Source organism: Caloenas nicobarica, chromosome 2 (assembly GCF_036013445.1).
Source record: "Caloenas nicobarica isolate bCalNic1 chromosome 2, bCalNic1.hap1, whole genome shotgun sequence".
Taxonomy (NCBI): Eukaryota; Metazoa; Chordata; class Aves; order Columbiformes; family Columbidae; genus Caloenas; species Caloenas nicobarica.
In genome coordinates this window covers 49,278,046-49,299,003 of record NC_088246.1, presented here as the reverse complement: position 1 = coordinate 49,299,003, position 20,958 = coordinate 49,278,046, and the positions used below count along the sequence as shown (strand labels likewise).

General features: G+C 41.6%; 1 protein-coding gene across 1 annotated transcript in view; it reads left to right on the top strand.

Moving 5' to 3' along the window:
- Positions 1–20,958, top strand: part of GLB1 (galactosidase beta 1) — a 52,650-nt gene that overhangs the window by 23,754 nt on the left and 7,938 nt on the right. Inside the window, exons 8-15 of the mRNA XM_065627801.1 lie at positions 422–543; positions 637–677; positions 1,144–1,256; positions 4,261–4,335; positions 9,724–9,813; positions 12,865–12,978; positions 14,137–14,268; positions 19,427–19,657. Coding sequence (XP_065483873.1) covers positions 422–543; positions 637–677; positions 1,144–1,256; positions 4,261–4,335; positions 9,724–9,813; positions 12,865–12,978; positions 14,137–14,268; positions 19,427–19,657 — 918 coding nt within the window. The remainder of the gene's footprint in view (positions 1–421; positions 544–636; positions 678–1,143; positions 1,257–4,260; positions 4,336–9,723; positions 9,814–12,864; positions 12,979–14,136; positions 14,269–19,426; positions 19,658–20,958) is intronic.

Here is a 20,958-nt window from a genome sequence, read left to right as displayed (position 1 = left end):
GAAATTGTTTAGAACGTCATTTGAGTATTTGAAAGATTTTTTTTTTTCATTGCATCTAGTGTATATATGCTGTTCGTCAGAGATTTTATTGCTTCCATCACTTATTTGAATGCTAAGCATCTGAAACACGTTCATATTGACAGGTTCCAAGGAAATCCGTGTTCTTTGGTACTTAAGCAATGATCTTCAGAGGGTCCCTATAAAATTATTGAAACAGTCCTTTGATTTCTTTGACCACTAATTTGCTGAAAAGGACTGACTTAGTGTATATTTACTGTATTTATAGTAGTTTAAAAATGACTCAAATGAGTCAAGGTGCCTTTTTTCCTTCCCTCTTAGTTAGTAACCCTAAATCACATTGCATTCTGTTCTTGTTCCTGCTTCATGTTTTCCCTTCCTCTTTTGCCCTTCCTCCTTTCAGGTTAATTCTGAGTTTTATACTGGATGGTTGGATCACTGGGGGCACCGTCATTCTGTTGTGCCCACAGAAACTATAGCTAAAACACTTAATGAAATCCTGGCATGTGGTGCTAACGTTAACCTGTAAGTGTGTTCAGTAGAGGTTAATTTTGGGGGGATTAATTTTCCTAATTCAGCAAAACCTGATTTAAGTGGATGGCTCTTTTTCCTTTTTAGGTACATGTTTATAGGTGGGACTAACTTTGCCTATTGGAATGGTAAGAAATTATTTAAATGGTACTGATGATGTAGAGGAGCTGTTTATAAAGTGTGTAGGAATGTATTCTGTGAGAATAAGCTATGCCTGCTTTCACGTGGCAAAAGGTGACTGCACTAGCTGTTCTCTGTCTATTGCTGGCATGTTGTACTAAATCCACATGGTATTTATCCTTGCAAAGGTTACTTCTGCTTCACTCAGTTCTGTGAAACAATGGAAACATGGATAAACTTGTTTCCCTTCAGGATATTTCTGAAGACTGTATAACAGAGCGGTGTGAGCTCAGAAGGACGTTGTCCTCCATCAGAACTAGTTTCTGTATACCAAATCCCAAAGCCTACATTGAATCTAAAACTGTAGCAGAGTCTGGCTGTGATTGGAAAGAGTTCTGAAAGTTGATACCTCCAGAAAAAACCCCAACTCTTTCACTGTTTCTGTTGCTTTTTTCCCCACTCCCCCTCCCTTAGGTGCTAATATGCCCTATATGCCACAGCCCACAAGTTATGACTATGATGCTCCACTGAGTGAAGCGGGGGATCTGACAGAAAAATATTTTGTCTTGAGGGAAATCATTGGTACGGTGAGTGTCCCTAGGACATGTTTAGAATGGTTCTTTGAAACGTACCTGATGTACTGTGAACTCTCTTGCTCTTGTGTTGGTATAAGTTACTTCTGAATTTAGTGTTTTCTGCAGGCAAGGGAAGTAAAGTAGAACAAGGCCATTAGGCCAACCTAACTGTTTGTTCTAACGAAAGGGGAAAGATCTTGCAGCTCTCTGGCTATCCTTTCTGTCCTGATGGCTCCCTCCTTCCTTTCAGAGCTGGGGATACAGGTGCAGGTCTGACACCGACATGGTTCAGCTCTCCCTTTTTGCTGCATTTGTCTTCTTTTGACTCAAGGTCAGTGAGCTGGTCTGGCTGACTCAGTCAGACGAGAGCCAGTGCAGGTACAAGGGGAGCAGAGGGAGGCAGAAAAGCTTTTGCTGGGAGTAGAGGTGGAGAGAACAAGTCTATACCCTTGTGGCATCGATCAGCCATTCAGTCAACTTGGACTCATCACTCGATGTTAGCCCGATATGCACTGCAGCTTAGTGCTCTGGCTGTTTCTATCCTAAACTTCATGTTGTGGTTTTGGGCCTCTGTGAGAAGGAATGTGCTTATCCAAATGAACACATCTTGTTTTTGTGATGTCACAAACTGTAGCTAGTGAGTGGGACCAGCTTTGCCTTTGCTGTAAAAATGCATAGTATCTCTACAAACTGGAGATTGAAGTGATACATGGAAACTGCATCTGGATTCTGAATAGCTTTGCCTTGGAGGCCATTCCGATGAGGCTTGAAAACAGATTCCATGGGAATCCCAAGGCTCAGGCTTGTAGTTGCTGTCCTGTTGCATGCCAGCAACATTCCTATTCACTAGAAGACATTTTTTTCACAGGAGTAGATGTCTCAAAACCATACTACGCTTTCTCTAGGGTTGAGCATGCCTTTTTCTCCATACCTGTGGAAGGCCTGCTGTGGATAATTTTCTCAATTTCTCCATTATTCCTAAGCTTTCCGTGGATGGGATAATTTTGATAGCCATTCAAGGGAAACCTCTTGTCTTGATACACCTTTTCTCACCAGATAAATTCCCAAACTTCCTGTTTTTGAGTTGTTTTCTTCAAGGCAAGATCCCTATCTGAAATGTAAGTAGTGTTCTGGTGCACTGAGACAGCTTTGATAAGATCTGAAGTGTTCAGTATAACCTAAGGTGTGTTGGGTCATGGCGCAGCTCTTTTTTTGGTGTGGTTTATTTATCTCTTGCCTTCCATATCCATAGGATCTCAGTGAAGTTTTCCTGTTTCTTCTGTGAGTTCTGAACCCCTAACAGTCTATCTGCTTAGCTGCAGTTTGAGGTGGAGCTGACAAAAAGAAATTAAGTTGCCTGTAACTAATGACTGCATTCAACATGTTAGCTGTGTTACAAAGCCAATATAATATAATCTTCCTTTACTGTTTCCCTCAGTTAATAGAAAGGTTTCGATCTACAGCTTTTTTCAGTTGCTGACAGCATTTTCTAATTTTTACTGTTTGGGCTGAACTTTCCTGCTTTTGACTTCTTCTTTTGGGTGAATGTTGTTTTTCTTTAAGCCTGAATATATTGATGATTTTCAAATACAGAGAGGAAGAAATGAACTTGTTACTGTAAATATAAATCAGGCTCTCATCAGTCCATAGTTGAGATTTCACAGAAGGGCTTTGGGAGTTATACTGCTGCGGTGTGTTTAGAAACAACCAACCAACCACAAAACAATAGACCAAATAAAGAAACAAACAACCCCCCCCCCTTTATCTTGGTTCAGAGGCGAGCTTTTAAGCATGCGTTTTATGTTGGATGTACCATGTGTAAGCCCGTCAAATAATGCCTTGTGCAAAAACTTTCAAGCTGAAGTCAAAGTAAAATCTCTTAAGAAAAAATGCCCTTTCAGCCTCTCACCAATTTTATTTAAAAAAACCCCCCAAACCTAGGAGCTGTCAAAGTAAGCACTCAGAAGTCACCGAATGTGCAGATTAAGACAGCCTTAACAAGGGTGGTCGTTTGTGCTTGTGTATTAATTAACGTGTAGGCTTAGATTGCTCAATCATATGGGTATCTCGTCTGCAGAGGTTTTTTCTCTATAACATGCAGACAGGGCCATGTTCAGTAAATGAAAGAACAGATGAGAGGAGTGGACATTACTGGAGACAAGTAATGGTAGGAAGGGGAGAAGGGGATGATGGCAAGGAGGAAAGAAGGTTGTAGGCTCAGAAAGGAGGAGGTGAGGATATGGGCCAGAAAGCCACTCTCTAGACTTGCCATTCCTCAGAGATGTCCAAGAAAGTGGTGGATATCCTTCACCCCTTCTCTGTGCTCATCTCGGGTGCTTCTTCCTAGACAGAGAGGACAGAAGATAGCCTCGCAGTCAGAGTGTTTCCTTGTCATTTTTTCCTATGATTGATTGGGCAGTTGTCTAGAGCAGGACCAGAGGGAAGCTGACAACAGGACCTCAGGGGTCCATGGAGCCGTGGAGGAGGATGTGGTCACAAGACCTACTTCTCAAAGAAGCCAGCCCAGGCAGTAATGGATTAGCCGGTGGCGGGGGAGCATAGGGAAAGGAAAGGCATGAGAGGCTAACAATTCCCATAGGGAAGTGCTGCTAAGGAGGAGTCAGGTGGAAACACTGCTCTGCAGACTTGGAAAGTTTAACTCGAGCTCCCATGGGCTGGGGAGATGACTGCAGGGTTGTAGAAGACAGTAACGCAAGCTCTAGCCACAGGAGGGCTCCAAGGGTGCTGTGATTCTTTGGCAGCACTTTTGTTCGCTATACTTTTTACTGTTACCTCGAGTTGAGTAGTTATTAAAAATTGTTTTCCATTTGCGAACACGTCAGGTGGTGTTTTAAAAAAACCCCTGCATCTCAGACTAGGTGCAGCAGTAATCCTTTAGCACAGTGATATTGTCTACTTTTATTAAGTTGTGAAGCGCAAAGTGAGATTTCACTTAAAGCATGTTTGTATTTAAGTTTTGTGGTGTTTTTTTTTTTTTTCCTCCTTCCCTTTCTAGTATAAGCGGTTACCAGAAGGTGTTATCCCTCCGACAACACCCAAATTTGCATACGGGAGGGTTCGCTTGCAGAAGGTAATTTAACATCTGTAATATGCTGTTATTGTAATGTACATTTGCTTTTTGTAGAAAATGTTTGAGGGTGTCATGGCAATCTCTGGATATCATACAAAATAAAGAGGAAACCTTGAAAGCATGCTTTCAAGGAGGGAGCAGAGCTTGGAAGTTATCTTTTAAATACTTCTAGGTGTCTACATTTTTAAATATGGAACACTTATCAGTAAGACTTTCAAATTTATTGAGAAGTTTCTTACAAGGTTTCTGAACATCTGTGGCTGATGAGAGAAATTAAATTAATTTTCTGCTGAGGGAAGATCATGCAGACAACAGTGGTATAACTGATCAGCACATGAGTAGCTGGGATTTGTCCATAGCACCATCATTTTAGGACCAGTGACAATTTTCTGTGAAATGTGGCTGAGAACTGGGTTCCTGCAGTGAGGGTAGAGGATGGTTTAAGGGGGGCGGAAGAGACAACAGGTATGAAGTTGGCTTATATTGATTCTGCTGGGCACAGACAAGTTGTTTTGAGGTAGAGGATTACTGCAGCTGGTGTGCTGGATACTATAATTCATAATGCTTTGACTCTGTGCTTTTAATTTGGCAGCCACCTTTCCAGTCAGCAGCGTATCTGATCTGTTACACACCGCAGCTGAAGTGTTGCAGAATTCGGTAGCGATAAGGCTTTGCAGACGTTTTCAAGTCGTCCCACTCAAGTGGTGGGCAGAAATACTTTTATATAAAAGTGATTCACCGGTGAAATTGAAACAGATCTATATCATTTTCAAGAACCTTTGAGAATCTTCAGACCTTTTAGGGCAGGGGTTGCCATGTGAGGTTTCATTGAACTGTCTTACATTTGGTAGTGACTGACAATATACTGTTAACAGTACACCCACTGCTTCTACTGTTATCGTAGGCTGCCAGCATTTGGGAGCCTATCAGTCTGATTTTTGACTCTCCCATCTTCTCATGATTCCTGGCTCGCAGACGGGGCTGTCCAGTTTCAGTAGAACAATGAACTTTCATGCCTTCAAGAAATGAATGCTGCAGGGTGCCTGGCCCACATGTGTCTTACAAAGGAGGAGCCAGATGACTAAACTTGCTCAAATGTCATGGCTTTGACACGGCCATCATACTGGGAGCCCTGTTCGTGCAACTTCTCGCCTTCTATACTTCCTGCTTTTTTGAGAGAAGGTGTCTGACTCTCTACCCAGCAGTTTCAGGAATCTACATGTCATGTCTAAAGTGCCAGGTGTGAGGTTCCTGTCACTACCTGTACATACACTGCCATCTGAACTGAAGGCCTCTGGAGTTGTTTTCTGGCAAGAAGGCTGCTTTTTGCAGCTTAACTTCAGCAGCATTTTACTCCTGTGCTTGGTTACTCTGCAACACAAGATGAGTCTCACATCACAGAGGGTTCGTACCCTCCCAGCCAAAGTCGTCCTCCCAACTCCATCATGCGTTCTAGCCCCCGCTGGGACCAAGCCTGGTGCACCTCATTGTATGGAGAAGCCTGAATGTGTTGGGGTGAATATCAAAGAGGGAATATTCTAAATAATGAGACTTAGCTTTGGTAATGGTAAACTTCCCAGCTATATCTTTTGCAGTTACGGTGCTAAAAAAGCACTACGTGAATCTTCACTGTGCAGTTGAGATCCAGCAGTGAGCCTGCTGTGCAGAGCATTGAATCTGCTGCAGTGAACCAACTCCCTTAACACTTTTGTGGAAAGGAAGAGGGAAAGGAGACTCCAGAGTATTTTCAGGAGTCATATGCTATAATTTACAGAGGTGCATGTAACCAGAGCAGGCTAATCTTCCCCCTCCCCTCCCATAATATTCTGTGACAATTCAGTCCTTAAGTACCTGATCAGGTACTCAGGACCTAAATTTGAAGAAAAGAGATCTTTGCCTTTAGTGGTGCTGCTTGTCATATTTGCTGGTTTTGGAGGTTTGCAAATAGGTTGCCCCTGATTAAAATAATTTAGGAAGCCAGGCTAGTTGGAGAGGGAAAAGAAGTAAAAAATAAAATTAAAACCAAACAAACAAAACTCCCCTGCTGTTTTCTCATCAGGCAGTTGTTCATTTTGAGCTATTGAATTATATTAAAGAATTCCCCAGGGTGGGGAAAAAAAGGTAATTTATTAAAAGATGCTGGGGACACTGACATTGCTATAGAAGAGCAGAGGACAGGAAAGCAGGTGATAAGGAAAAAATCTTCTTACATAGATGCAAAAGAGAAGTGTTGAAGATAAGGAATGAGGGCCAGCAAAGGCGGAACAGCAATAGATGGGCTCAAGAAATGTGAGCAAGATGACAGCGTTCAGAGACTTAAGACCCAGAATGTGGGCATCACCCTTTCCAGAGGGAAATAAATGAATCTTGGTGCCTGCAACGTGTTTTTGTGTCCTGTGAGCAGGTGGTAGTTTCTGGTCACCACTTGAAAGCGCCCTGAGGAGTGCTTGGTCACGAGGAAATGTCTGTCCCAGCGCTGCAACCTGCAGACTCTTAAGTTCTGGACACGTCCTCAGTTCTTGGGATGTGGAGAGCTCAAGCAATAGCAAGTAGCAGGTAACACTGATATGAGTTGGGGGTAGAAGGAAGTTAAATAAACAGGATGCTGCCAGTAGTTGATATCGTTCCTGTTGGAGCTATTTTGTTTCTTGGTTTTTTTCATGTTTGATCTTACACTTTGGTTTTGAAGATAAAAAAGTATTGCTATTTTTTATTATTAATAGTAGCTATCTGTCGTTTTACAGGTTGATTTTTTAAAAAAAAGGTTCTTGACAATATTTGTAATTTTTAAATTTACTGTTAAGTTTCTGTTATACTGATTGCCCACTAAGTAGCAGTCAACAGGCACCTGCAGCAAGACCAGATTTTTTTTTAACGCACCACTGAAAAGTGAAATCTGAACAAAAAGAATCCATTGAAGTTTCAAGGAAACAAGCATCTACCAGCCCAGTCCGTGAGTGAATCGTATGTGGTTGACTTGTATTCAGAACAGAAGCCCCCTTGGTAGCAGGAACTTTAAAAAAAGTCGAACGGGCACATGTACAACTGCCAGTACTCAGTTCAGAGGGCACACAGCAGCCCTTCTTGCCAGTTCGTAGCTCATTCAGGTGACCATGTACATCTTAGTACTACTTTATTTCTAATTTCATTGTCCACCTGGAGCCAAGACTATTAACGCTCATGAGATTGTCATTTAGTTCCATAAATCAACTCTGTCAGTGTCTGTGCAAAGATCCTCGTCTCTTGCTTCACAGCTGTTGTACAAGACCCAGCAGTTTGGTCTCTCCCATGGCCTGTCAAGTCCAGCATATTGCTTTGACATGACTGGTGCCCTCAGAGGAGCACAGGGAATAGAGCACATACACAGTCCAAAGCATTTGGAGAATTTTACTCTGTGAAAGCTGATTGTTATTTTAGGTACAATGCTTAAACTGAAAATGTAAGAGTAAACTATTAGTATTTTCATCAAAATTTTGCAAACCATCATTTGACTGATAGCCTTCTTGCCAGGGTGAACATGCTTAGCTATGGACTAGTGAGGGTGACCCAACCTCCAGGTGGTGATGGCATCACCCTTTGTATAGTTTTGGCCTCTTTTTGCTTTCTTCCTCCTTGCTAAAGAGTTGAGATAAGCTCATTTCAAACATCCGTTTAGATATATGTGTACATGCTTGTTGTGGCTTAATGCTGGTGGGCCGCTAAGCCCCACGCAGCCGCTTGCTCACTCTCCCCTAGTTGGATGGGGGAGAGAATCAAAGAGGTAAAAGTGTAGAAACTGCTGGGTTGAGATAAAGACAGTTTAATAAGTAAAGCAAAAACTGTGCACACAAGTAAATAAGGAGTTCATTCCCTACTACTCTTCAGCAGGCAGGTGTTCAGCCATCTCAGGAAAGCTGGGCTCCATCACATGTCATGGTTACTTGGTGAGACAAATGCTATCACTCCAAACATCTCCCTTCCTCCTTTTTCCCCCCAGCTTTTATTGCTGAGCATGACATCATATAGTCTGGAATATCCCTTTGGTCAGTTGGGGTCAGCTGTCCTGGCTGTGTCTTCTCCCAGCTTCTTATGCACCCCTGGCCTACTCGCTGGTGGGGTAGTCTGAGAAGCAGAAAAGATGTTGACTCTGTGGAAGCGGCGTTTGGTGGTAACTAAAACATCACTGTGGTATCGAGACTGTTTTCAGCAGAATTCGAAAACATAGCCCCGTACTAGCTGCTATGAAGAAAATTAACTTGCAGCCAAAACCAGTACTATACTGAAGAAATAATTTTGTGTGCATAGATGATTCATGCTGACTTCTGTCACATACAGGACTCACACAAAGTAATGTACATTTTAGTATCTAATATTTCAGCACTGCTGACTTTCATGTACGTTCTGCAAAAATGCAGTACTTCTGTTATTGAAGTAGCCTCAGAGGTTTGTATTGCTGTGAATGCACTTATAGTGTACAGTTTTACATTACTTCAAACGCCTAATTTTTTACTTTTTCTCGAGCATTTGAAAGTAAATCTGCATTTAAGAAGTATTTTGAATGTCTGATGTGTAATTACTACTGAACAGTGACAGTACTTCTGGTGAAACAGGCTGACACTTTGTGTGAAAAATTTGAAAGCGCTTGATTTTTTTGAGCTTGCAGGATGCCCGGCATATTGTATACATCTTGACTAACATAAGATTGATAGCAGACTTTGAGAAAGAACTGTAGATGGGTAGAAAATGCCATAATGGCAAAAGGAAATTGCTGATGGCAATGAAAAGCAATTTAATTGTACTCATGTGAGTCCTTATTCAGCAAGTCACTTATGCATGTGACTAACCTAAACCTTGCTCCTAGTTTCACTAAAACCAGTCCAGCTACTTCTCTGTGACACTGAATTGCAGCCTTAGGGTTTTAAAAATCATTTAAGACTAAGTAGGGTAAATTAATCTTGCATAACTCTTGATGGAACCAAATTGTATCCCTACTTAGCTCAGAATGATTCCAGAGTAACTCACTGCAAATCAGTGGCATTTTCCCTAGCTGGATTGTAGTTATAATTGAGTACAATTTAGATAATATAGTTGTTTTGTGTTACTTGTCCAGAGCAGTTGTGTTTATTTATAGAACTTTTGTGATAAACTGCTGGGTTAGTTCTCATTAAACAATAAGAAGTCACTTTTATTTTTATGAATGCACAGCAAATTTAGAACATCTGAATTTTAAAAACATTGCTCCACCTGTAGCATGTTTCTTTCTATTGTATTATTAATTTGTCTGTCAGGTTGATGAAAGGGTTTAAGATTGCTTTCTGGACAGATGCAGGTAGGTGGCTGGATATGCCAGGTGTTACATTTGGATTTAAATTTACTGTCCTTCATATATCTGCTTTTTCTATGCTGCAGGTGGGCACTGTGGTGGAGGTTCTTGACAGGCTGTCACCTGCAGGACCAGTGAAAAGCACTTACCCATTAACCTTTGTTCAGCTAAAGCAGGTGAGGATTTCTTCAGTAGGCAGTAATTGGCAGTAATTTTGTAAAGTTTATTTGAACAGCCCTCTGTACTATATGACTCTTCTTACATCCAGTGTCTTAAACCTTACCTCAGCATAGAAGTAATAGTATCAGAAAGGTTTCCAGGATTTTTGCATTGGAGACCTTTCCATATTCTAAAGTTTTGCTGTCTTGCACCCAAGGTTTTCCTCTTTCCATGAAGGTAGGTATATATGCCGTCCAGGCTTTCACCTTTATCTCTCTCCTCTCTGAAGTATTGATTTTCAGGTTCTTAAGAGACTCCTTTTTTATCCATTTTTTTCTTCACTATTCATTTTCCTTATCCTGTTTTTTTCTTTGCCTCTCTCTACCTGCTATCAGAGTGAGCACAGTCACTGAGACACCAATTTCTCATACAAGTCAGGGGGCCTGGAGATTGGGCAGTGCAATCCATTTAACACTTCTACAGGCCTCCTACTTATTTGTAGTCCTTTTCTTTTACCACGTATGTGGTGAGGCGAGAGAGAGAGAGAGAAATCTTTGGAAGCAACTTCTTGGAGTTGTTGCAATCCACTGTCAAGGTCAATCACCCAGTTGGTTGAGATAGGAAAAATACGTTTCTCTGCATCTTCCTGTGACTTCTGCTGACTCACACTCTCCCCTGTGTTCTCTATCAGTCTCTGCCTCAGTTTCCCTGTCAATTTTGGTGACTCTCCATATCTTCCCTCACAGTCAAAGATCTGTCCCTTGCTGCTGAGGGGCTGCCTTTCCCTTAAGGTTACATGGCTCCTGGATGGCTTCTGCGCCGAATTTTGCAGAGACTGCACCATGGGTGCTAATTGCCTGCAGCTAAAATAAACTACTCGGAGAGAATATGATGGTCGTAGTAGCTGTGGGAGGGAGAAGAGAGGGGAGCAGTTCAGCAGGTGCCTGGGATATGGCATTAGTCAAGCAGGGGTTCAAAGCTCAGATCTTTCCTTTCCAAGCCACTAATACAGATGTGTGAGAGAAGCTGCAGGTAGCATGTTGTGGCTGGATGTAATTTCTAGTGGGCTTTTCCATCACATCCTTAGGCCTTCCCACTCTTAGTACTCTGCCTAGGAGAAGTCCTGAGAGAAGAGGGCACCCAGTGGAACTTCCTAGCGTGTTTTTTTTTTTTTTTTTTTCCCCTTCTCTCTCCCCCGCTTCCCCTCCTCCCCCCCCATTTCTGGGCACTTTGTTGCAAGTGTAATGCAAATATAATAATTATAGCAGAATGAAAATGGTTTACTCTCACTTCTTTCTGCCAGGGTTATGTTCTAATCCAAGTCTTGAAGATAAATGGTTTTGTGGCTACTGAGTGAAAGAGATGATACATTTTTTTGACTTTTTTTTCACAGAATCACAGAATGTTAGGGATTGGAAGGGACCTCAAAGGATCATCTAGTCCAATCCCCCTGCCAGAGCAGGAACACCCAGATGAGGCTACACAGGAAGGCATCCAGGCGGGTTTTGAATGTCTCCAGAGAAGGAGACTCCACAACCTCCCTGGGCAGCCTGTTCCAGTGTTCCGTCACCCTCACTGAGAAGAAGTTTCTTCTCGTATTTAAGTGGAACCTCTTGTGTTCCTGCTTGAACCCATTACCCCTTGTCTTACTGTTGGTTGTCACCGAGAAGAGCCTGGCTCCATCCTTGTGACACCCACCCTTTATATATTTATAAACATTAATGAGGTCACCCCTCAGTCTCCTCCAAGCTAAAGAGACCCAGCTCCCTCAGCCTTTCCTCATAAGGGAGATGCTCCACTCCCTTAATCATTTTCGTGGCCCTGTGCTGGACTCCCTCCAGCAGTTCCCTGTCCTTCTTGAACTGAGGGGCCCAGAACTGGACACAATATTCCAGATGAGGTCTCACCAGGGCAGAGTAGAGGGGAAGGAGAACCTCTCTCGACCTGCTAACCACCCCGCTTCTAATACACCCCAGGATGCCATTTGCCTTCCTGGCCACAAGGGCACAGTGCTGGCTCATGGTCATCCTGCTGTCCACCAGGACCCCCAGGGCCCTTTCCCCTACACTGCTCTCTAATAGGTCATTCTCCAACCTGTACTGGAACTTGGGGTTGTTCCTGCCCAGATGTAAGACTCTACATTTTCCCTTGTTATATTTCATTAAATTTTTCCTTGCCTAACTCTCTAGCCTGTCCAGGTCTCGCTGGATGGCAGCACAGCCCTCTGGCGTGTCAGCCACTCCTCCCAGCTTGGTGTCATCAGCAAACTTGCTGATAGTACACTCGATTCCCTCATCCAAGTCGTTGATGAATATATTGAATAGTATTGGTCCCAGAACTGACCCTTGAGGCACTCCACTACATACAGGCCTCCAACCAGACTCTGCCCCATTGACCACGACTCTCTGGCTTCTTTCCTTCAGCCAGTTTGCGGTCCACCTCACTACCCGATCGTCCAGTCCACGCTTCCTCACTTCCTTTTAATTTGTGTTTCACATTGCAATAAGAAAAAAATCTAATGAATGTGACTTTTTTTTGCTTTCCTGATAGAGAACTTAGTGAAAAATTTTCCAAAATGTTCCTGATGTAAATCAGGTAGTTTTTAAAATGAAGTCAATTTCATGAGTGATGTCAGTTTATGGGCACTGGGTGACAAGTGCATTTTCAAGTTTGTTATATAAACACAGTTATGAAAGTATTTTCTGGCTATCTTTTCATTGATTTTAATGAAGAAATTATATTGTCAGTCATTAGCTGCTCTATTTTATTGAGGAAATACCTTCATAGCGAAGTCTGTTATCTTTTAAAGTTACGTAAATATTCTGATGAAATGTTTATAAATGGAAACTCTGTGGAATTTACACCCATTACTTAAAGGTCAAAGTGAACTCTAATCTGAAGCTGGTATCTGTGATAGATACTATCTGAAGTGAATTAAAGTTAACGTTTCAATCCGAGAGTGTAGGCAGGAATGTGAGATGTTTCTAATTCATGACCTGAACCGAAGCTACGGAATGACATGGTTTATTAATCTGTTTGGTGTTTTTTCCTTTCTTTTCTTTTTTTAGTATTTCGGGTTTGTACTGTACAGAACTACGCTTCCAAAAAACTGTACAGAGCCAACACAACTGTCTTCACCTTTAAACGGAGTCCATGATCGGGCCTATGTCTCTGTCGATGGGGTAAATGCCGTTTGCTGTATTCATTTCTGCTATGAGTGGCATTCACAAAAGTCATGGATACAGTCTGCCTTTTTTTTTTTTCCTCCTTTCTCCAGCTTACTAAAACAACTTTATTAGATAATCTTACTTAACCAGATGAAGGAAGTAAGGAGGTATATAGTTGATTAATACTAAATGTGCATATTCAAAGTTCAGAAAATATGACTGTTATTTCTAATAAAATGTATCCACTTTTGAGAGATTTGAATGTTGATACAGATTTGTGACCAGTGCGGGGCGGGGGAGGGGGGAACAAACACAAAACCAAAACAAACCAACCAAACAAAAAAACCCCAAACCAAACAACAAACAATCTACAAGAACGGTTTACTTGCAGATTGATGAAATACGTTAATGGTATATATGCTTAGTGACTTTGCACAGTGTTTCCATATTTTTTTTTTCTTTTTTTTACTACTTCTCTTTTTTTCCTTGGAGGGTTGGGGGGAAATGGAAACCTGAGCCTGTGTCTAACCTTATGAAACTGGCTTCTGACCACAAGTTAAAAAAAAAGAAGTTTCTTTTGCAGGATGTGAACTTTGCCTTTTTTTCCCTTAAGTAGGGTCTTTTTCCTGCTTAATGAGAATTAATATAAATTCATAGACTTTGATGGCCTATTTTTTAATTATTTGACCTGTGCTGACTTTTACCACCTTTGTGTCCAGGTCAATCTCCTCTTTCCTTATGTTGTGGGAATGGAAATAAATGAAGCTAAATATTGATGCGAACCTAATTGGACAATGAAGGCCATTTTAATCACTGATATTGCCAAAATCTTTTCAGTCAATAGACTAAATTTGGGAACTTGCTTTTTGTGAATCAGGTGCATCTTCTAACAGTTGATGGAGTTAGTTGAATTCAGCTAAGGAAAGACATGGTGTCAGGTAAATGCTGCATAGTAGCACATCTAGTTGATGTACTACAATGTGAATATTGATATAGCAGCTATTTGTATCTGTGTGTTCGCGTGCAAGAGGAGGAAAGTAAAACTTTTTTTTTTACTTTTTTTGTTTGTTTCCTTTGTCCTCTTCCTTTTCTTCATGCAAGTTTAAGAGACAAATAACAGGGTTTTGTTGTTCTTCAATGGTTATTTTCTTCCTCTTGGTGTAATTCATATAGGTTCCTCAAGGTGTCCTTGAAAGGGACAAATCACTTACAATAAATGTAACTGGGAAGGCTGGAGCAAATCTGGACATCTTGGTAGAGAATATGGGCCGAGTCAACTTCGGTAGATACAATAATGACTTTAAGGTAAGTAAAAATCAATTGAGTTACTGGATTGTGGTGGCTTTTCTTCTTTTCCACAGGTTAAAAAAGGAAGTAGTAGATTAGAAAAAGCAAAAGGCTCAGGATTACACAGCTGTAACTTTATCAAGTAGTTAAATTTTGAGGTAGGTTTCATTTGAGTTTTTCCAATCACTGAATCATACAATCATAGAATAGTTTGGATTGGAAGGGACCTTCAAAGGTCATCTAGTCCAACCCCCCTGTAACAAGCAGGGGCATCTTCAACTAGAGCAGGTTGCTCAGACCCTCATCCAGCCTCTGAAATCAAAGGATTAGAACTGACAGACATCTTTTAAATAGTTTTTGTTGGTTCCCTTATGTTGTCAGCCAAAGTGTTGCCCACAAGACTTTCAGGTTGAGTCGAGCCTGTAGCTAACATTTGAAATGTGTGAAGCTGTTTGGATAAACTCCAAAAATGAGTTGGAAATCGGTTGAGATCTTGGTCATACTCTGAGAACTGTGAATCTTGGAGTTGTAGTTGTCTGTATGTGTGTGTGTATATATGTACACTTTTTTTCTCTTTCCATGTCCTATTTCATTTGTTAGCAGCATACCCTTGCAATACTTTCGGTGTGGCTTGGAAAGGCTGTCTCACGAGCACTTTACTGTGTAAAATTGCCAGTTCATATTTGGACTGATCAGGTGGTAGAGATAATGATCATAAAGCTTCCAGATGCTTCTGGGTCCATGCTACGCTTTGGGTCTGTCACCTCCCTGCATGAGTGGCTGTGGTGGGTTGCCCTTAGCTGGCTACCAGGTGCTCACCAAGCCCCTCTGTCACTCTTCCTCCATCAACAGGATGGGGAGAAAATACGACAAAAAGCTCATGGGTTGAGATAAGGACAAGGAGATCACTCAGCAGTTACTGTCATGGGCAAAACAAACTCTACTTGGGGAAATTGATTTAATTTATTGCCAATTAAACAGAGTAGGATAATGAGAAACAAGAACATGTCTTTAAAACACCTTCTCCTTACCTCTCCATTCTTCCCAGGCTCAGCTGCACTCCTGACTCTTCTGCCTTCTTCCCCCAAGCAGCACAGGGAGATGGGGAATGGAGGATGGGGTCAGTTAATAACGCTTTGTCTCAGATGCTCCTTTCCCCTCACACTCTTGCCTGCTCCAGCATGGTGTCCCACCCACAGGAGACAGTCCTTCATGAACTTCTCCAACATGGGTCCTTCCCACAAGCTGCAGTTCTTCAAGAGCTACTACAGCGTGGGTCCTTTACCAGAGGTGCAGTCTTTCAGGAACAGACTGCTCCAGTGTGGGTCCCCCAAAATAGTCACAGCTCCTGCCAGAAAACCTGCTCCTGTGTGGGCTCCTCTTCACTAGCTACAGCTCCTGCCTGCTCCTGTATGGGCTCTCCACAGGCTGCAGCTTCATTCAGGGCACATCTACCTGCTCTGGCATGGCGTCCTCCAAGGGCTGCAGGTGGGTATCTGCTCCACCATGGACCTCCACAGTCTGTAGGGGGACAGCAGGCCTCGCCATGGTCTGCACCACAGGCTGTAGGGGAATCTCTGCTCTGGCACCTGGAGCATCTCCTGCCCCTCCTTCACTGACCTTGGTGCTCAGGGCTGCTTCTCTCCCATTTTCTCACTCCTCTCTCACAACTGCTACACAGTGGGGTTTTTTTACCCTTTCTGAAATGTGTTATCACAGAGGTGCTACCAGCATCACTGATGGGTTCAGCTTTGACCAGCGGTGGGTCGATCTTGGAGCCGGCTGGAACTGATTCTGTGTGACATGGGAGCAGTTTCTGGGCATCTTGTCACAAAAGCCAACCCTGCTGCCCCTGCAATACCAAAACCTTGCCACATAAACTTGATACAGTGGTGATGCTGCTAACGTAACAGTAAGAGGACCAGGGACAAAAAGGAAACTTTCCTGGTTTTAGATGTTATAGGATATTTGCTGAAGAGAGGAATATTGTAGAGGCTGGTCTTGTCTTGTGTTTTTGCTGTGTTCAGTCCTACAGCATGCTATTTTTTTTAGTTTTTGATATTCCTGGTTTACAAGTAATAATGAAGTAGTGACAAAGCTTTACAATTAGAAAGAGATTTGCAACTCCCTAAATGCAAGAATCTCTTAAACACCCCCTAGATTTGACTTGGCCTAAATTGATTTGGTGGTGTTCAGAAAGCTTGCCAGGTGTCTAATGACTGTCCAGATTAATAACTGTCCAGTGACTGTGGTGCCTTTTGGTGCTAAGGTGATGCAAGGTAAATCAGAAGCTTCTATTTCCTCTCAGTCTAAATTCTGTCTGTGACAGGTGTCTCAGAGCAGAATTAAGACTCGTCCAAAGTGTTTCTTAGTTACTTTGGATGCAAAAGTTGGAGAAAGGTAAACATTACGGGAAAGAGAGGCACGTATGCTGTGAGGAAGCAGGATTTTTAAGGTTATAAGTAGGGAAAAAAGTAAAGTGTGGATGCATCTTTACTAGCCTAGTTGATGAGACCACAAACTCTGGTCAGCTTTGGGCCTGTTAAGAGAATCTAGTTCAGTCATAAAACATAGACTAGGAAGAGACGTGCAAGATCGCCAGTAGGCAGAAACTCCTGTTCTCACACTTGTGTTTTACTACCATGAGTAGGATGGTCCTGTTTGCATAATTGAAGCATATGTTGGTTATGATTAAGCAGCGTAGAAGAGTTGAAGCTGAGACTTGTTTTAAAGGAGTCTAATTGACCAGTTGTCTTATTCTTAAGTGTGTTGTGGCAAGGACTTCTAGGTGTATCTCCAGTTATGCTAAGGCAGTAGTCAGGGCAAAACACTATAACTCTCAGCATTTGCTAAGCTGGTAGACTACAAGCTTTCACGATGTAAGGAAGGGGAAACTGCTTTCTTATATTTTGGAAAGCATGCAGTTCTTTAAATACTAACCAAAACCCACTAAATATATGTGGGAACTATTAAGATGTATGAAAGCCTCTGAATTAAAAGCATCAGCAACTGAGGCTTTTCTGTGCTTGTGACATATAAATTCAGTGAGTAGCCATAATGCCAACTCTGTTCATACTGTCTTTTCAAGGCACCTTGCCTTTATGTGAGTGGCAAGAGAGGGCAACTTGTTCCCCAGTCTTTTGCCTTCATGTTGAGGCAGTAGAAATGTTGCATTTTACTTATTTAATAACAGACCAGGTGATAAGGAAACCTCTGTGCTTAGTGCTAAATTAAGATACCAGAGTAGAGAGTTAGAGGTTGAATTAGGGAGGTGCTCAGTGTTGCTGTGGTTGAGCTGAAATTCACACTTATACGAGGGTTTCAGCCTTTTAAAGATTTAAGAGTGAAAGCAAGTTTAGTAGACAGGTGCATTGTGAGAATAATCCTGTAAAAGCAGGATCCTTCTGTGTAAAAAGGCAGCCTTTCTCAGGTAGATTTGGAATATGTGTATTGCTTCTTCCCATAGAATTCCTCCTTTAAGCTGTTCTTTGTGTTGATTTGGAAAACTGGGAATAATTATACCCTGGGTTTTAGATATTTTGTGCTTTCAAAAATAACTTCAGGGGAAGAGGTTCCTACCTTGTGCAGCCTTCCATTTTTAAGCAAATGGGGTAGCTTTTCTGGGTTTTGTTTGACTGGTTTTTGTCACTTTTTTTTGAGCTCGAAATGGAACTAGCTTCTAGCTTGTGGGAAGGAATCTTAAAAGAGTTTTGGTTTTAAGACATCCTGCTGATCTAAGTCTTCTTGTTGAAGGACACAAAGGAAGGAAGAGTGTGGTTTCTGTTGGTTTTTTGTTTGTTTGTTTTTTGGTTTTTGTTTTTTCTCTATTTTTTCACATGCTCACTGCCACCTGTATCTTTGTTTTAGTTGGAAAATTTATATCCATATCTGCACCATTATGCAGACCAAAGTAAGAATGCTTAGTAGGCACTTTATCTCATTTGAAAAAATTGCACCATTCGTAGTGCCTAAATATGGTTTTAAGGAGGCAAGTTAGAAAGTTTAAGCTAAAGTTGTGTTGCATCACTTCAGTTGATTGCTAGACAGAGTTAAGTCTAAGTTGTATAGAAAACTTTTGCCACTTAACTCTGTACAGATATTTTATTTTGATAGAAGAAAAATAAGTTCCTGTTCTGTAAAGTGGGCATCTCGGTAAAGGAAGAGAAAGCCAATTAGTGCTTGTACTGATGATGAGGCTTGTGGAGTCGGTGCCAATGCTTATTAGGCATCGGAACAGACACACGACATAGTATCAGCCATCCAAGGCCATAGAAAATGTGGTTTTACTTGTTCCTCTTCAACATGTGGTGTTTGCAAAAGAACTGAAGTTGCACTGCAAAGCAGCTTCTACGCAGGATCTATTCAAGCAATTATATGGATGTAGCCACATTGGTTTAAAGTCAACCCCTTGCATTACACTGAAACACAACTTTAGAAACTATTATAACACAATTAGGATGTGTGCTGGGGTAACTTAATGTTCTTTTCACTCTTCTTAAATCATTATTTTAACTTGCTTTTGCATTTGTTGCGCGGGTATCCTGGTGTGCTGCACATGTGGTTCATAGAAATGAAACAGGACTCTGTGGGCTTGAAGCTGACTGTAAACTTGATGTATTTTACTGAATCAGGGTCACAAAGCGTGTGGCTTGATTTTGTGATACTGTATGTTAGCTGTGGAAGATCTGTAGGAAGTCAATATTGTTTTCTCTGCTGTTGTGCAGGTGGTTATCTTGGGTTAGTGACTCAGTGTTACCCAATCTCTTGATGGTATCTCAAAATATTTGATACTTTCCCCCCTTTTTATTAAGCCTCGGGTTTTGGAATTGTGTTCATGTTAAAGCAAACCAGAAATCTTCACAGCTACAGGAAAAAAAGTTTGGGGGGAAAAAAAAAAAAAAAAAAACCACCAAACCTTGGGCATCAGTGAAAGCTGAATACTTTGAAGAGGAACAGATCTTTCACAGAGAGTAAGTGAAACCCTTTATTCTTAGGCAAAGCTTATAATTGATGAAGACCAGGTGCTTGGTTTTTTTAATACACAGATTGGCAGCTGTTGCAAGTGCTTTGATTCAGTTTTTATTCCTGACTGACTTATAGTTGCAGCCAAAAAACATCAGTAACTTGAAGCTAATTTTGTTATGTTTTGGTGTTTTTTGTTTTTTCCTCCTCTTAGGGTCTAGTTTCAAATTTAACTCTTGATCAAGATACACTTGTTGAATGGGAAATTTATCCTCTAGACATAGATGGAGCAGTGAACCATGGCCACCTTGACCAACCAAAGAGATTTGTTGGCAATCCACTGAGTTATGAAGCACCTACTTTTTACACTGGTAGACTTTCAATTCCTGGAGGGATTCCAGACTTGCCTCAAGACACCTATGTCAAGTTTCCTGGCTGGACAAAGGTACAACTTTTTGCTGTAAAAACTTAAAGTCCACTCAGCTACTGAAACCTCTATGGACGATTAAAGTCAACTTCTCTTGTAGTGGTTGTAGTGGTAGGGTGTCTCAAACATATTTAAACGACTAGGAAATTGATTCCTTGCTTTAAGTAAATTTGGAGATGAACCATTAAGAGCAGGGAAACGTTCAAAAGATACATGATACAGTGAGAAAGATGAACTGTCAGGCTATTTAGAAGTGCTGCATTTAGTTGTGTTGTTTTTTGGTTTTTCTTTGTCTTGAGATGTTGTTATGGTTTAACCTGGCAAGCAGCTAAACAACACACAGCTGTTTGCTCACCCCCCATCCCATAGGATGGGGGAGAGAATCAGAGAAAAAACAAAACAAAACAAACAAAACCAAAACCAACAAAAACAAACAAACCAACCAAAAAAACAACACACAACAAAAAACAACCTTGTGGGTTTAGATAAAGACAGCTTAATAGGACTGAAAGGGAAAATAATATTAAAACAACAACAATAACAGAATACATAAAACAAGTGATGGACAATGCAATTGCTCACCACCCATCAACTGCCACCCAGCCAGTCCCCAAGCAGCAGTTCCCCTGGCCAGCTTCCACCAAAATACATACTGAGCATGATGTCATATGTTATGGAACATCCCTTTGGCCAGTTGGGGTCAGCTCGCTGACTGTGCCCCCTCCCAGCTTCTTGTGTACCTGGCACAGCACGAGAAGCTGAAAAGTCCTTGAATACTGAGCACCAACTAAAACTTGAGTGTATTATCAACATTATTCTCATTCTAAATTCAAAACACAGTACTATACCAGCTACTAGGAAGAAAATTAACTCTATTCCAGCTGAAATCAGGACAGATGTGGCACAGAAGCAGCTTTTTGGAGGGAGGCAGTGAATAATTGCCTTGAGATAAAACAATTATTCTGGAGGAAGTGAGATGCTACACGACACTTTCCTGGTTATATCGATTAAAAGTAACTAAGAACATATTTTCAGTGTTGTGTGAGGAACTGTGGATCCTGTTACAAAACATAGACGGTGCTGGATACAACTGCTGGTGTTGCACCCATAAGCATGGATCCGATGCGTGGAAGATGTTACTGCTTGTCGTGTGGAGGTTACCTGTAACTGGCCTGAACAGATCGGAGAGCTCTGCACTGAAAAGCTTGTGGGTGCATCTCTGTCAATGGGAACTTCTTATAGGGCTGAAGCGTAGCTAGAGCAGCAAAGAGTGTGTTTTCACAGTGCCACGTTTGCAACAGCCAGCATGCAGGGTGGGT